At 33.2% G+C, this 14,791-nt stretch overlaps 1 protein-coding gene across 3 annotated transcripts in view; it reads left to right on the forward strand.

Moving 5' to 3' along the window:
* Positions 1-2,100: 2,100 nt before the first annotated feature.
* Positions 2,101-14,791, forward strand: part of LOC124929472 (AP-2 complex subunit alpha-1-like) — a 29,231-nt gene continuing 16,540 nt past the window's right edge. Inside the window, exons 1-11 of one of the 3 annotated variants that reach the window (XM_047469841.1) lie at positions 2,101-2,432; positions 4,325-4,456; positions 11,586-11,711; positions 11,945-12,007; positions 12,075-12,172; positions 12,281-12,488; positions 13,092-13,163; positions 13,239-13,331; positions 13,570-13,671; positions 13,779-13,876; positions 14,684-14,765. In XM_047469841.1, the coding sequence (XP_047325797.1) occupies positions 2,301-2,432; positions 4,325-4,456; positions 11,586-11,711; positions 11,945-12,007; positions 12,075-12,172; positions 12,281-12,488; positions 13,092-13,163; positions 13,239-13,331; positions 13,570-13,671; positions 13,779-13,876; positions 14,684-14,765 (1,206 nt within the window). In that variant the 5' untranslated portion in view covers positions 2,101-2,300. The remainder of the gene's footprint in view (positions 2,433-4,324; positions 4,457-11,585; positions 11,712-11,944; positions 12,008-12,074; positions 12,173-12,280; positions 12,489-13,091; positions 13,164-13,238; positions 13,332-13,569; positions 13,672-13,778; positions 13,877-14,683; positions 14,766-14,791) is intronic. The other 2 variants (XM_047469842.1, XM_047469843.1) reach the window with 2 other exon arrangements.

The following is a 14,791-nucleotide window of genomic DNA, read 5'->3' on the forward strand; positions in this document are numbered from 1 at the left end:
TCCATCCCCAAACAATCAAACTCATCTCTCTCTCTTCTCCTTCATTCCCAAACGATCAAACCCCTTTCTCTCTCTTCTCCTTCTATTTTTAAACAGTCGAACACTTCTCTCTCTTCTCCTTGCTCAATCTTTCAAGTTCTTTCTCCATCAAAAGACCTTGAAGCATCTATTTTTTGAGATTAGTAGCTTGTTCATTGTTTTCACTATTTCATATTTTAAATCTTGTAGAATTTGAAGATCCTATATGACTAGTGCATCATACTACCAAACTTTTAATATTTGTGATGAACATCTTTTACATATTTAATTTCGTTTGTAATTTCTAAATGAAATGTTTATGATTGTATGCTTATCTTTAAATTATGTGATGATGTTTATATTTCTTATTTTTAAATAATGTTGTGATTATATATGTATAGTTTGTGAAATATATTATATTATGTTTGAGATATTATTTAGTGGTAAAATATAATTTTAATTAAAAAAATATATTTTTTGAGTTCGAGTAGCTCAAATTGTAACCGAGCTGAGTTCTAGTATAAATTTTGGTACTTGATCGAGTTTGAGTATTTTTAATGCAATTTGAGTCGAGTTCGGGTAGTATGGTACTCGGCTCGACTCGTTTACACCCTTAGGTCTGACCGAAAAATTTCAACTAGGACCGAGAGGTCCGATCGATGTTCTTCATCTAGGACCAAGAGGTCTGACCGATGTTCTTCATCTAGGACCAAGAGGTCCGACCAATGATTTTTACATCCTACCGAGAAGTAAGACCTATAACTGAGGAGTTTCGCACCCGACTAAGAATTCCCGAACTTAGGAACGATTTCCACCCTGAACCGAGGCGTCTAACCGAGAATTATAGCACCTAACCAAGAGTTCCAGCCAATGACTAAGAGTACTTAACACCCCGACCAAGGCTTTTTAGCCAGGACCGAAAGGTCCGACCGACCCGATCTATAAAAACAAACTCAGGACCTAGGACACCGGTCCTAAGGCCTGATTCCACTTTTCAAATTCTATTTTTTTTTTAAATTTTGGAACCTCAAACCATTTTATAAAAATCCCAAAAAAATTTGAAAATTGTTTCAAAATATTTTTGGGATATTTTCATAAAAAATATTTTGACAAAAGCTTTTTTAGGATTTATTTCTAAACCTTAATGCCTTTTAAACTGATGTTCTTCATGTATTTTTCTCATAGTCATCATCAACAACATGCACTAGCATTTAAATATTTGTTGTTACAATTTTTTAAATAGCGCTAAAACTTATGAATGCCTAAAACTAGAAGAATAATCGGTTAAAATAAAATGTTATATAACTGATTTTCAAAAGCCAAATTTATAAAGTAGAGACCATTTTAAATGGGTACGAATGATGAAGCGCTAAAGCCCTTTCCCGAGTATCACAAAACTTGAACTAAAATGAAATTGTAGCTAAAAATATGTTTGTACATGTAAGTATTTTTTTATTAACTGACGACTCTATCTCAAAATGAATAATCTTAAATTAATTATTTTTAATTAATTTAAAACAGAATTTTTTCATATAAATCAAATTGTTATTTCATAATTTTAAATCCCCAAATTATTTAAATTTGAGCCAAAATTAATTATTGTTATAATTAATTTCAAAAGCAGTTAGAATTATTTAAAATCTTTTAAAATAAAATTTTATTTAAAAAAAAATTCTTGACACGCAAATAAAAGTTGAAATTATCGAAGCTCGAGCCACTCCGGCCCACCAGAGTTTTCTGGGGTTATAATTATTGTTCTTTAAAATTATTTTTATCTCATTTAATTGTATTTTTTATATTAAATATATAATATATTATTTTTACAATTATTTTTTATTTTAAAAATAATTATAATTGTGACCCAATATAATGTAAGAACCTTCTTTATTTTTTTTTGTAAAGGATCTCTTAAAAATATTCAAAATTTAAAAAGAAAATTATTTCAAAATAAAAGAAAAAGAAATTAGGATATAGAGAGAAGAAACATAGATTAGAATATTGAGTTAGTAAAACTAAAAGCAAAATGGTGAAAGTTGTATTCAAAAATAGAAAAAAAGAAGACAAATTCTCACTTTCACCTTACACATGCCTCTAATCTCTCTTTAGATCACAAACATAACAGTCCAGACTCTCAACAATTTCACATCAATTGATCTTCCATTACGTTCGTAAAGTCGATCCCTCAAAAGACGGCGGGTAGGATCTAGTGAGAGAAAAGCACAGCCGAGTAACAGCCGTCCTGTCCACATCTGCGGCGTCCTCTTGGCTGAATCAGAGAGGCGATGGCGTTGTCAGGCATGAGAGGTCTCGCTGTTTTCATCAGCGACGTTCGGAATTGTCAGAACAAAGAGCATGAACGTCTGCGCGTCGATAAAGAGCTTGGCAACATTCGCACCCGTTTCAAAAATGAGAAGGTTAGGGTTTCTCACGACATCCCTGGAGCACTTGTTCATTATATTTAACTCGACTTTCTCCAAGTATGATTGAGCTCATAGGATGTTATGGGAAAAGGTTGAAAAGCTGGAAGTTTTAAGTTAGTTTCTGCACTTCAGCTAATTGAATGTTGTATTTCTGCACTTCCCCAACAAATAAGGCCAAGTATGCCAAAACTTAATGCTTATTTCTGTCTGTCCAGTAAATGCATCATGCCTTTATCGATGCTTTACTAACATATATTTCAATAGCTAATCAAATAAATAAATTTATTCATATTTCTTAGTACTAACTCTTAACATTTATTTATTTTTTGATATGCTCATAATAGGCAACATTTTTACTACTTTACATTGAAATGGGCTAAACGTATCATAGCAAAAAGTGCCTCAAATCTTTTTCCCATACATCAACATATGGAATATATTTGAGAAAGAATTGCTGAGAATTGAGGCTCGGCTACCAATTATACAACCTAAATAGAGGGAAATTCCATTGAGAGGGAAACAAAATTACAATCACACATCTGAAAGAGACATAAGACAATTGCATAATCTAGGGGTTCGCTAACCATATTAATAAGAAAGAGACATAAGACACAATGGTAAGTGAGCATTATGGCTATGAATAATGGATGCTTATGGAGAACACTTTTTTTCTACTTCATCTTACAAATTTGAAAATACTAACAAACTAGTTAGTAGAAGAGGAATACAACTAGATGGGGAACATGTCACATCTACTTCCTTGCTCTCCATTTCACACTATTTCCTTTATAATTGTTCTTCTTAATAAGCTTCATATGTAATTGCTATTGACAAGAAATGCAAAATCATCATTAAGTTTGGAAAGTGGATGTGGCTTGACATCCACTATACTGGCATGTAGATAATTTGGGGTGGTTATAATTCAGCTATATCAAGCTATTTGAGCTCGAGCTTGATTGAATTCTGTATTCATCAAACTTGAGCCAAATTTAAATCCTTGATGGATCGTAAATAATACCAATCACTTGGGTCAAAAGTCGCAATCATTTATGTATTATTTACTAATTATCTTGTAAAACTGAAAGTTATGCCTATTCACAACTAAGAGATATGTATCCTAGTTTGCAGGAGTTATCTTTATCCTGTTAGTAACACATATATTTAATCTGACAATTTATTTGAATAATACACATACTTAATCCATTCACTTTGCGTATGGTATTAGAGCCAAGTGGTATTGGTAGCCAATCTCTTGAATATCACCATGACCAGGTTTGGAGATACTTTTTGTATCATCAGTCACCCCTACAACATCTCTCACTCTTCTCATGTTCCCATAACCAACTACAAACTAAATGAGACAACTATCCTAAATAGTTCTGATTTGTTCTCATGTTCAACTCTGAAATAAGGATAAATGGTGGCCTCATGGAGGAGATAAGTATCCTAACTAAAGGGACCCAACATACAATCAAGGAGGATTGACAACCATATTGTGCTGACTTGGTTGATAAACTCAGTGAACAATGAAATGTGAGAGATCCTCTATGGAATGTGGAAAGGTGGGTGATTGGGATAATAAAATAAAATCATACAACTACAACTACAGTTACAATATAAATTGATTTTCATATCTTTGCTTTCTGTGTATATTCTACAATTTGGTATTTCATGGTTTAAGCAGATCATTCATATTTTGTCCTTCACAATCAGTTTTAGAGTTCCTATGTGGAGAATATCATTCATGATTAACCTTAGGAAGATGGATGCATCTGTACTTGTCCTTCATTTTGTGAATGATGATTTATTGCTACAAAACAAAACAAATAAAGGAAGAGGTTTGTTAATTCATCCCTTCGAATAAAAAGTTTTTGTTAATTTGACAGGGCATGACACCATATGAGAAGAAGAAATATGTCTGGAAAATGCTTTACATCTATATGCTTGGTTATGATGTAGATTTTGGTCATATGGAAGCTGTTTCTTTAATATCTGCCCCAAAGTATCCAGAAAAACAGGTAAAGTACCATCTGATTTGCTAATAATCTTGTCAATCTTATACTATAGACAACATAAAAATTTGGAATGTTTTGACATCACTTTTCATATATCCATGGTTCCCTACTGTTCTTCATCTGATAAATCCTGATATACCATGTCACTTAATGATTGTCACAAAATCCCTACAACAGTCCTGAATGTTAAAGCAAATGAACCATGATAATCACTCTCAATGTAGAGAATACTAATAATGTTCTTTTGTTATCACATGAGTTGCTTCTCAAATGTAAGAAATATAGGGGCGGCATAATATTTTCTTTAAAACTACAAGTTAAACAAGATTTACAAACGCCAAGAACATTGTGTACAAAATTATAAACGTTTTGTTTTAGCAGTTATCTGGTTCTCTCTAGAAAGAAAGTCCACCGTCAATTAAAGTGTATCTGTTCATCTAATTTAAACAAACATTTTGTAGACAGTGTTTTTAGTCTTTTGTTTTAAATTGTTGGTTGATGTATTTGTAAGGATTTGACCGTGACAGAATTTTGTATGTTTGTTTTTGATGGGTTTGTAAATGCTTTTTGTCTTTGCACTTAAATGAAGGTTTCACGTAATCGGTCGAATAATCCTGTTTTAACAAAAAAAATTAATATAAAGATATGGGTCCATTATTGTGCACAGATTATCATGTGATTATAGCTGATGAAGATGTATTGCCTAATTATAGAAGTACCTAAATAACCCTTTTTCTCTAACTTATGCTGGTAATCTTGGTAGATATCTTAAATTAATCAAACCACATTACCATCCTCATCAAAGCAAAACAATAATGCATGGCATCCTTCAAGTTATTAGTAAATGCAAAATTAGACTCATTGGTACGCAAAATATAGTCTGCTACATGCACAAAGAGATCTTATAACCAAAGATTGAAATAGTCCAACATGACGAGATGGAAACATATAGAAGAAAAATGGCTCTTACACAGAAAAATCAAATCAAGTTGACAACCAAACTATATTTGATAAGAAACAAGTAACATGGGTTATACTATATTGGGACCCGTGCAAGCTCAATATGTGTAAAGTATTTACAAAATCTGCCCTCAGAACAAAGCAAGAAGTAATTAGTAATTCGTATAGGTTGCATTGAAAATTCATTTTGATTTTTGGAGTTGCTACCTAGTTTAAAAGGTTTGACTTATGCACATATGATTAAGTGAGCGGGATATTTATGGCGTTTCTAGTCTAGCCGTTCTAAGTACATGCAAAATTCAGGATTGATGTGTTTTATGTTCTGTCTTAATACATGCTTTTTAAACAAACGTAAATAAGACGTTGAGAGTAAGAATGACCTCTAGATTGACATAGTTGAGGCTAAAGAATCACAAAGGGAAGGCACCGAAATATCTGCGGAGGTGATGGCAAGACTTCGGTTGTTCCATGATTCGGCCACAAATTGATTTGGACGGATGATTTTGTCCCAAAACTGAGGCTCAAATTTGGCTTGTTTTGAATCTTCTGAGATGAAAATTAAGGCCCAAAGTTGAATGGCCTAAATAACATGTGTGGAGGCCTAGAGATGCGTGTCATGTCGCCGCAACCATCAACTTATGAATAAATAAGAGACGAAGATTGATGGCTTTGTGTAGGTGAGGTCCGACGTATCGGTGGCATTAAGCGACAAGATCTTGATGGTGATGATACTCGATTGACGAGGGGAGTGAGATGCGACGTTGAGTTTCCTTCAAGATGGCACCAAAGGATGTTTGTTGGTGATAGGTTTCACCAAATCTGGGAGACAAAGGAATTTGATAGCCTTTTAGCATAGAGTTTCCTCAATTCTCTTGAAGAACAAGAGTACTTCGATCCACAATTTCTCGGGAGATAAAGGTAACTGTTGAAAAACTTGAAGGTATCAAGGAAGAGTAATTAGGTTGATTTTTTGTTTGGTTTATGTAGGGACAAAAATAAGGTAATAGTACTATTAGAGCCCTCCTCCAATGGCTACTCTGGCCAAAAATGTCAATGATGTACTCGAGAACAACAAAACAAGCCTTCTTTGATACTACGTAGAAATTTCTAAATAGAGTGAAACTTGATATATTATTCTCATAATAGGTTATACATTTTTTTAAAGGGTAAACTTTTCATTAAAGAGAAAATTGTTGTGAATGCGAGAAGCATTAAAAAAGAAACAAAAAGAACCGAAAAAGAAAAGGGAACAAAATCAAAGAAAATTAGATTCCAATAAGCTCAAAGAAGTTAGAAGTCCCACCCGTTGCATATTCTTTTCTTCTTGATAGTTGTGAGAGTAAGGAGAATGAAACCTTTGATTTTTTTCTCTTGAAAGATTCTACGATTTATTTCTTTCCAAATAGACCACCACATAATTTGGAGACTTCCAACTTGTACCAATGTTGTTTGGAGTGCTCCAGTCATTCCATTTTTTTCAACATTCTCCACCGTTAGTGGCATCTCCTATCGGAGATTAAGGATATTTTGGATAAGAGACCAAATTTCCTTTGTCATGTGACAATTCAAGAGAAGTTGGTTGGTTGTCTCCTCAGAACTTTCACAAAGAACCCATTTGGAATCCCTTATTTTTGAGTTTGTCTTGTGTAAGGATGCCACTGTTATATCTATTTATATTAGTGTATAGTTGATTTTGCTAAATTAAGATAAATCAAAATCCTTAAAATATATAAATTCTTCAATTATGAGTATGGAGGAAGAACACTTAAAGATTAAAGCGGGTCACAACAGATGTACATCATATCAGAATTAAATTCAAAGGTATAACGGTGGAAGCCAATTGTCTCAATTATGTGTCTCAATTATGTGGTCAATTATGTGGTGGTCTATTTGAAAAGAAATGAATTGTAGAATCTTTTAAGGGAAAAAGCATGACATTGCTAAGATCAAAGACTTCATTCTCTTTATGTAACTATCAAGAAGATATGAATATGCAACAGATGAGACTTCTTTGAGCTGAAATATTGTTTTCTTTGATTTTGTGCTTATTTGAATTTAATTTTCTTGGATTTTGTTCTTCTTCATTTTGAGTTCTTTTTGTTTCTTTTTGAATGCTTCTAGCCTTCACTACATTTTTCTTTTTAATGAAAAGTTTATCCTTTATTAAAAAAAAAAATTAAATTCAAAGGAAAGTACTGATGTGGGGTTCAAAGCATGTGCCGTCAATGAAAAGAATCTAACTGGTAGTTAGTAGATAAATGAAGTATTATTATCTTCTTAAATTGTAACTAGAATATAACTCATAATAGCCAACAACTATAATTATTAAGCAGCTATTGTTATTATTATTATTATTATTATAAATACCTTACTTTATTAATATGATATGAAATCATTTATTATAAAAGGTCTTTTTCTTTTCTGAGACTTCATTTCTCTTCTTATTTCTGTAATTATGTATATTATGGTAAATTAAAATCCCTAAAATATCTAATATATTGAAAAAAAATTAGTGAATGAAATAAATATAGTTTGATTGTTTCTACAGTTATTTAGAACGTTTGAATGTGAGAATGACAGAGCGCTTTCCCAACTGTAACGGAGCTGATTCTTTATAAAAGTTACCCCTCTTCTTCACATAAAACCATTCGTCCAGAGTCGACAACTGCAGTCCCTCCCTAATGCTCTTATTTCTACTTGCGGATTCCCTTCATCTAATCTAGGAAAGAAAGAAAGCCTTAACTTAATTAAATTAAGGCCGGCGATGATTCGATTCTTCTTAGCTTGGCCATTCGATTAAGGTTCAACGAAAAGCTCAAAAAGTTCCCCACAGTACCAGTTTTTGAATTAGCTAGACGACAGAGTCATGCTTGTCTTTTAAAGTTTTTACCCAACAGAGCAAAGCCGATAATTGAAACAAGGAAGATGTTGAGAGAGAGTTAGGATGCTGTGTAAGTCTTTGTTGTGTGATGGAAAAAGGAGTGAAAGTGTGTGCATTTAACGGGGTTTGTATTCTGAGAGAAAATAAGCTAGTGTTTATCCTATGTGCCCAGAGATAATGAAATGATGAAATTTGAGATAAAAAAGAGTGAAGGAAGAAAAAAATGGGATAAAAAGGTTTCTTTGTACACTTCATGTCTTTAGCCTTCGAGTTTCCATTGACTTAAACAGAGACACGAGTGAGAGCACAGTAAGTTAGCCGGTTTTTGTTGGTCAAAATATTGGGATGACATGGGATCAACTTTCCACATGGCTATTGTTTTGGGCTTGTCTCTAACAACACAAAAAAAAAAGAAAAAAAAAAAGAAAGAGAGAAAGAAGAAAAAGAGTGCGTGACTGTTAGTCAAAATGGCTCAGGTTCATTTTTTTAAAAATTGAATTTAAACATTGTGTGGCGGATCATCCAACGTCCGATTGTATTGATTTTAAAGACTTTGGATTCCTCTCGTCGAGCTCTTCAATTTGGTAATATAAATTTGACCTGTTTTGTCAATCTGCGGTTTTGCGTTTTTATGTGAAATCTCCTTAAATATCAAATTTGTTAAATCTTTTAATTTTAATTCATGGGGGAATATGAGTGTTCACCGAGTGGCTCCAAAGAGTGCGAGCCACAAGTCAAGGTATTGTGTATCCAAATAAATTTTATGTGACATTTATTTATACACCAATAATCAAATATAAGCTAATCATCATTGTCTAAAAATATTTTCAAATTTAAGTTACTTTTATTTATTCTTCATTTCCTTATAACAGGTACTTTGTGTAATTGAGAGTGACAACTTCTATCTTCATTGGATTTCAAATCTATCTTTGTCTGAAGTTGGTTAGATATTTATGTATTTACTTTTCAATGTAACAGATGGGTGCTTTGCTCCACATATGTACAGGTAGAGATAAATGTTAAATAGGAAGAAAAGTAGAAATAGCATACAATTGTTTGTAGTTATTTCTGAATGAACATGTAAAAATAATAATAACTGTTAATTAGTTAGTAATTAGTTTTAATACTTGTTAGTTAGTTTATTAAATGTAGTTAGTTAGTTGTGAAACTCCTATATAAGGAGATGTAATTGTATGCTTAACGGGGATCCTCGTATGTACGAGAATAACCAAATTCTAATTGAAATCAAATCTTTCTGGATAATAATTTCAATAATACAATTTTTAGTTTACATTTTCTTCTTCACGAATTTTAATATGTTATCAGAGCTCCAAGTTTGAGAGATCTTAGAGTTTTTCTGCAGCCTCTGCCGGTGGGTGGAACAAGCTGCTGGTGGAGGACTTTATTCTATTATTATTAATAAAGAAGATCGACAATAATATTATGATTAATAATAATCAAGATCAGTGTGAAGATCAAGATTTTGATGAAGGAAGAATCAATTGTCATGGAGGTGGTGGATTCAGTCTTAGGTGGTCTAAGGAATGTTCTTCAAAGGTGAGACTTGAAATTATGGGAAAAAGACAAATAATGCAACTTATAACTTTGGAATAAAAGCTGGAAAGATCTCAAAAGAAATCCTAAAGGTTGAGAAAAGGAGGATTGTGAAGGGGCATTTTTTGCAATGACACAAGTTCCAGAAGTCATTGCATGATCATTCTTGATGTTCTAACCGTGGGGGGATGACTTATGCTTCTAGACATGCGAGGCTCTGAAAACAGGGTTTGAAGCAAAAAATGTATACTGCAAGGATCAACAAAGGAAACACCTCTTTGAAAAGAGTGGTTGAGTCCATAGCTAATGGAGATTTTCATATCCTTTTCAGAGACACTAAGTTAACCATGATGTTGCAGAATTATTTCGAAGATGATAAGCCGAAGATCTTGATGGTATTGTTCGCTAACCCACCAAATGAGATGCACGAGACAATCTCCATTTTAGAGTATGGCTCAAAAGCAAAATCCATAGTTCGGCGTTTACACGGCAGAAAAGAAGGACATGAATGGAAACAAAGATGTGGAATCTAAGGGTAACTTGGGATCCATAATTGTTGCCATTCATCAGTTTATTTTGAAGTTGCAGATGAAAATTGGGTTAAGGAGAAATAAAGAAATGAAGTTTAAAAACAGCTGATGGAGAGGTGTTGGTCTGCTGAGCCATCTGAGAGGCCAGCTTTACTGACATCGATAAAAATGAAAGAATGCTAAAATGACTTCTTTAAATTTTTTTTGTCGATGCGAAGACGGTTTTGTCGAATCAAAATGAGTTTTTGGATATTCTTCAAACCGTAGAGTAAGATTCCTTTGTAATCGCCGAAAAAATGAGGTTTGTCGATACGATTCATTAATACCAAGAAGAATGCTAAATTGACTTCTTTGAAAAAAAACTAAAGCTACAAAGGTTGAAAGCTGGTAGCCGAAAAAAATGGGCTGTCTATATTGAGTAGCTGAAAAATAAATAGAGCGCACTGAATTGGGCTCGCTAAAGACAATATGGCTACATAATTATAGCTTGATGTTTCGTCGACTTGTTTTGTCAAGGTGAAACTTTGTTTCTACTATGTTTCTCCTTGAGGGAAGATGTAAAAATAATAATAACAGCTTAATTAGTTAGATTAAAACTATTATGTGATGGTTTATTTGGAAAGAAAGAAATTGTAGAATCTTTCAAGGGAAAAAGGATGGCATTGCTAAGATCAAAGACTTCTTTCTTCTTACTATCGCAACTATCAAGAAAAAAGAAATATGCAACGGATGAGACTTCTTTGAACTTATTGGAATCTAATTTTCTGTAATTGTGTTCCATTTTTCTTTTACAGTTATTTTTGTTTCTTTTGAATGTTTCTCGCATTCACAACAATTTTCTCATTAATGAAAAGTTAACCCTTTATTCGAAAAGAACTACTAATTAGTTTTAATACTTGTTAGTTAGTTTATTAAATGTAGTTAGTTAGTTGTGAAACTCCTATATTACTATATTAAGGAGATGTAATAGTTTGGATAATAAGTTCAATAATACAATTTTCAGTTTACATCTTTTTCTTCACAAATTTTAACAGAACATGCATACAATTGTTTGTAGATGTATTTCTATATTTATCTCCAGAGTTTATATTCTCTTTTCTTTCGAATTAACATTGTATTGAAGAGAGCCTCCACGAACTCTGCGTATGCTGAATTTCCAGAGTTTCTACTTTGCAAACTAACTTCTTTCATCATTCAAATCCTGCAGGTTGGTTATATTGTAACGTCATGTCTACTCAATGAGAATCATGATTTTTTGAGATTGGCAATTAATACTGTCCGCAACGACATTATTGGCCGCAACGAAACTTTCCAATGCCTAGCACTTACACTGGTATGGTTCATATAGCCCATCTTGATATTCTGGTTCACGTGTTATGTTCCAAAGTGTATGTAAAGTATTATATATGTTGCATAGAGTTTCACTTTGGCTTGCTACATCAATGTGTTGTTTACTTTTACGATTCTGAGACTTGCTAAATGATGGTTATTTGAAAATTATAACCAAGCTCAGTTGCTGGATGTAGTACTATCATAGCCTTATAAATTTTATTATCTTTTCCTCAGGTTGGTAATATTGGTGGTAGAGAATTTGCTGAATCATTAGCACCAGATGTTCAGAAAATTATTGTAAGAAAAAATATACACTTATTGTCTTTGGAGTTGTTGATAGCAATAACTGACTCCTTTTACTCAGATATCTAGTAGTTGCCGACCACTTGTGAGGAAAAAGGCAGCACTATGTCTTCTTCGTCTCTTTAGAAAAAACCCCGATGTTGTCAATGTAGATGGCTGGTATGCAGATTATGTTCTATGGTCGAAAGTTCTTATTCAATCATAATAACTTTTGACTTGTGCTAGAATTTTTTTGTTTTGTTTTTCTTCTTTGGGTTTATCTTACAGGTCAGATCGGATGGCACAACTATTAGATGAACGTGATCTGGGTGTTTTGACATCTTCAATGAGCCTTCTTGTTGCATTAGTGTCAAATAATTATGATGCCTATTGGAGTTGTTTACCCAAATGTGTGAAGGTATTGGAAAGACTTGCTAGGAACCAGGATATTCCACAAGAATACACGTATTATGGGATACCATCACCTTGGCTTCAGGTTTGTAGAACTTTGTATCTGTACTCGATGAAATTTGTGCATGCTGTTAAATCCATTTAGAGAAGCCAAATTCTTAGATGCGGAATTGTTGATTTAGGTACTCCAAAAATGCTTGCTGTTCCTTGCTTTCTCTGCTAAAGGATTTTGGTCTTCAGACAGGAAAATGTTGTTTGCATTTAACTCAATATGTCAGTAATTAGCTGCTTGTAGACTATCAAACATCATTACTCTTTTTTATTTTACTGCTACAAATAGGGGCTCCTTGAGTTGGACAATGATTCTGAATCTAGTTGATTTTGTGTTTAAAAAGTATTTATGAAGTATAATATAAAACACTAAGATAAAATAGCGGATTAATATGTATTTTCTGACCATTTGGGCTTTTAATAAATTTAATTAGAGGTCCAAATGATATCATTTAATGAAAGTAATCGCATTTAACAAAACTAGGCCAGAGTTTTCAATTTTTAACATCATCTATAGATGTTTGGAACAATAAGGTGAATATGGGAAGTATATTAGCTATGGTGATTAAACTCTTACTTCTTGATACTATACATATGATTTACAGATAGTTGGAGCTTACTGGTTTTGTAATTTCAGGTTAAGACGATGAGAGCTCTTCAGTATTTCCCAGTCGTTGAGGATCCTAGCAGCAGAAAATCATTGTTTGAGGTCTATTTTGGCCTCTATAGCTACTGCATTCTTACTTAGTTTCAACAATCTAAAGGACACATTTTTCTGATTTAGGTTCTGCAAAGGATTCTCATGGGAACTGATGTTGTGAAAAATGTCAACAAAAACAATGCATCCCATGCAGTTCTCTTTGAAGCTCTTTCTCTTGTAAGTTTCTGTTCTTTTAAGCATAACAGGAAAACAGGCATGATTATAATTTCATAATTTTCTGAAGAGTTTAAGATGATGTTATATAAGGTTAGCTTGACAAAATTGATTCTTTGTCAAACTTTTAGGCTATGTTTTGGTCATTCACACTAATGATATTATCTCTTTTTACCTGTATTTTAGATCACAAAAATAGAAATGAGAAGCAGATTTATGATAACTGCTAAATTGTGGACAGGTCATGCATCTGGATGCTGAAAAGGAAATGATGTCTCAATGTGTTGCATTGCTTGGGAAATTTATAGCTGTTCGTGAGCCTAATATTCGATACCTTGGTCTGGTAAGATACAAATATTGACCTTTATTGATTAGAGTTGTTGATATTAGACTACAAAGGTTCTTCTGCTGTTTCTTCCCTCTGATTGCATGATGTGGAAATTCATGTAGGAGAATATGACCAGGATGTTGATGGTTACAGATCTGCAAGAGATTATCAAAAGACATCAAGCACAGATCATCACCTCATTAAAGGATCCAGACATCAGGTCAGTTCTAGATGCAATCCTGCCTAGGTGATATAATTCTGCTTCAAGTATCGTTAGACTTGATTTTTTTTATGAGCTGATGTTTTTATGTAACGTTTAATGATACTACAGCTTTGTTAGTTATTTCTGGTGGTTTTATGTACTTTTGATACTATACTAATTGTCTCCATTTCAACTTCGTTCCTTATGTTTCAATACAAAATTTTGTGCACTACTCTTGTTCTTTAAACAACTTTACTTTTTATTAATAACTCCTCCATATACCCACAATATATCTGTTTCTTTTTGTGGGCTGCTTAGGGCCTCTAGGAGGGGGTAGGGAGGTTACTGTCAATTTCTCTTAGGCATTCAAACTTGATTAAAGATCCTTCACGTCGCTTTCTAAGCTTGTGGGTAAATGTGATCCATAGTTGTCATCCTGCATCCAGGAGGTACCTGGTATGGGGAATTCAAGTGCTACAGACAAAACTCTGCATGTCCTACACTTTATGACAGAAAGCTATTTCCCATGCCTTTTGTTCATCTTGTTTAGTGATGCATTGGTCTGTTATTTGACAATTTTTAGTAATCATGGTGTCTCATCAGCAATTAAGAATGGGGAAGAAATTGCGGAATTAACTGATTTTCCTTTTTAAGTGATATTCATGTTAAACTGGCCTTAATATTTAGGTGGTACACAATTGGATATATCGGTTTGTTGGCCAATCATGTTCCTCTTCCCAGTTATAAGCTCACAGCTATAGTTGCTTATTTCTGGATTTAGACTGCTGTCTTCACTGATATTGATCATAAATTTGCACTCATCAGCATAAGAAGACGAGCTCTAGATCTGCTATATGGCATGTGCGACGTTTCAAATGCGAAGGACATAGTTGAAGAATTATTGCAGGTAAGAGTCACTAGGAGAACTACTAG

The sequence above is a fragment of the Impatiens glandulifera genome, chromosome 3 (assembly GCF_907164915.1).
Source record: "Impatiens glandulifera chromosome 3, dImpGla2.1, whole genome shotgun sequence".
Taxonomy (NCBI): domain Eukaryota; kingdom Viridiplantae; phylum Streptophyta; class Magnoliopsida; order Ericales; family Balsaminaceae; genus Impatiens; species Impatiens glandulifera.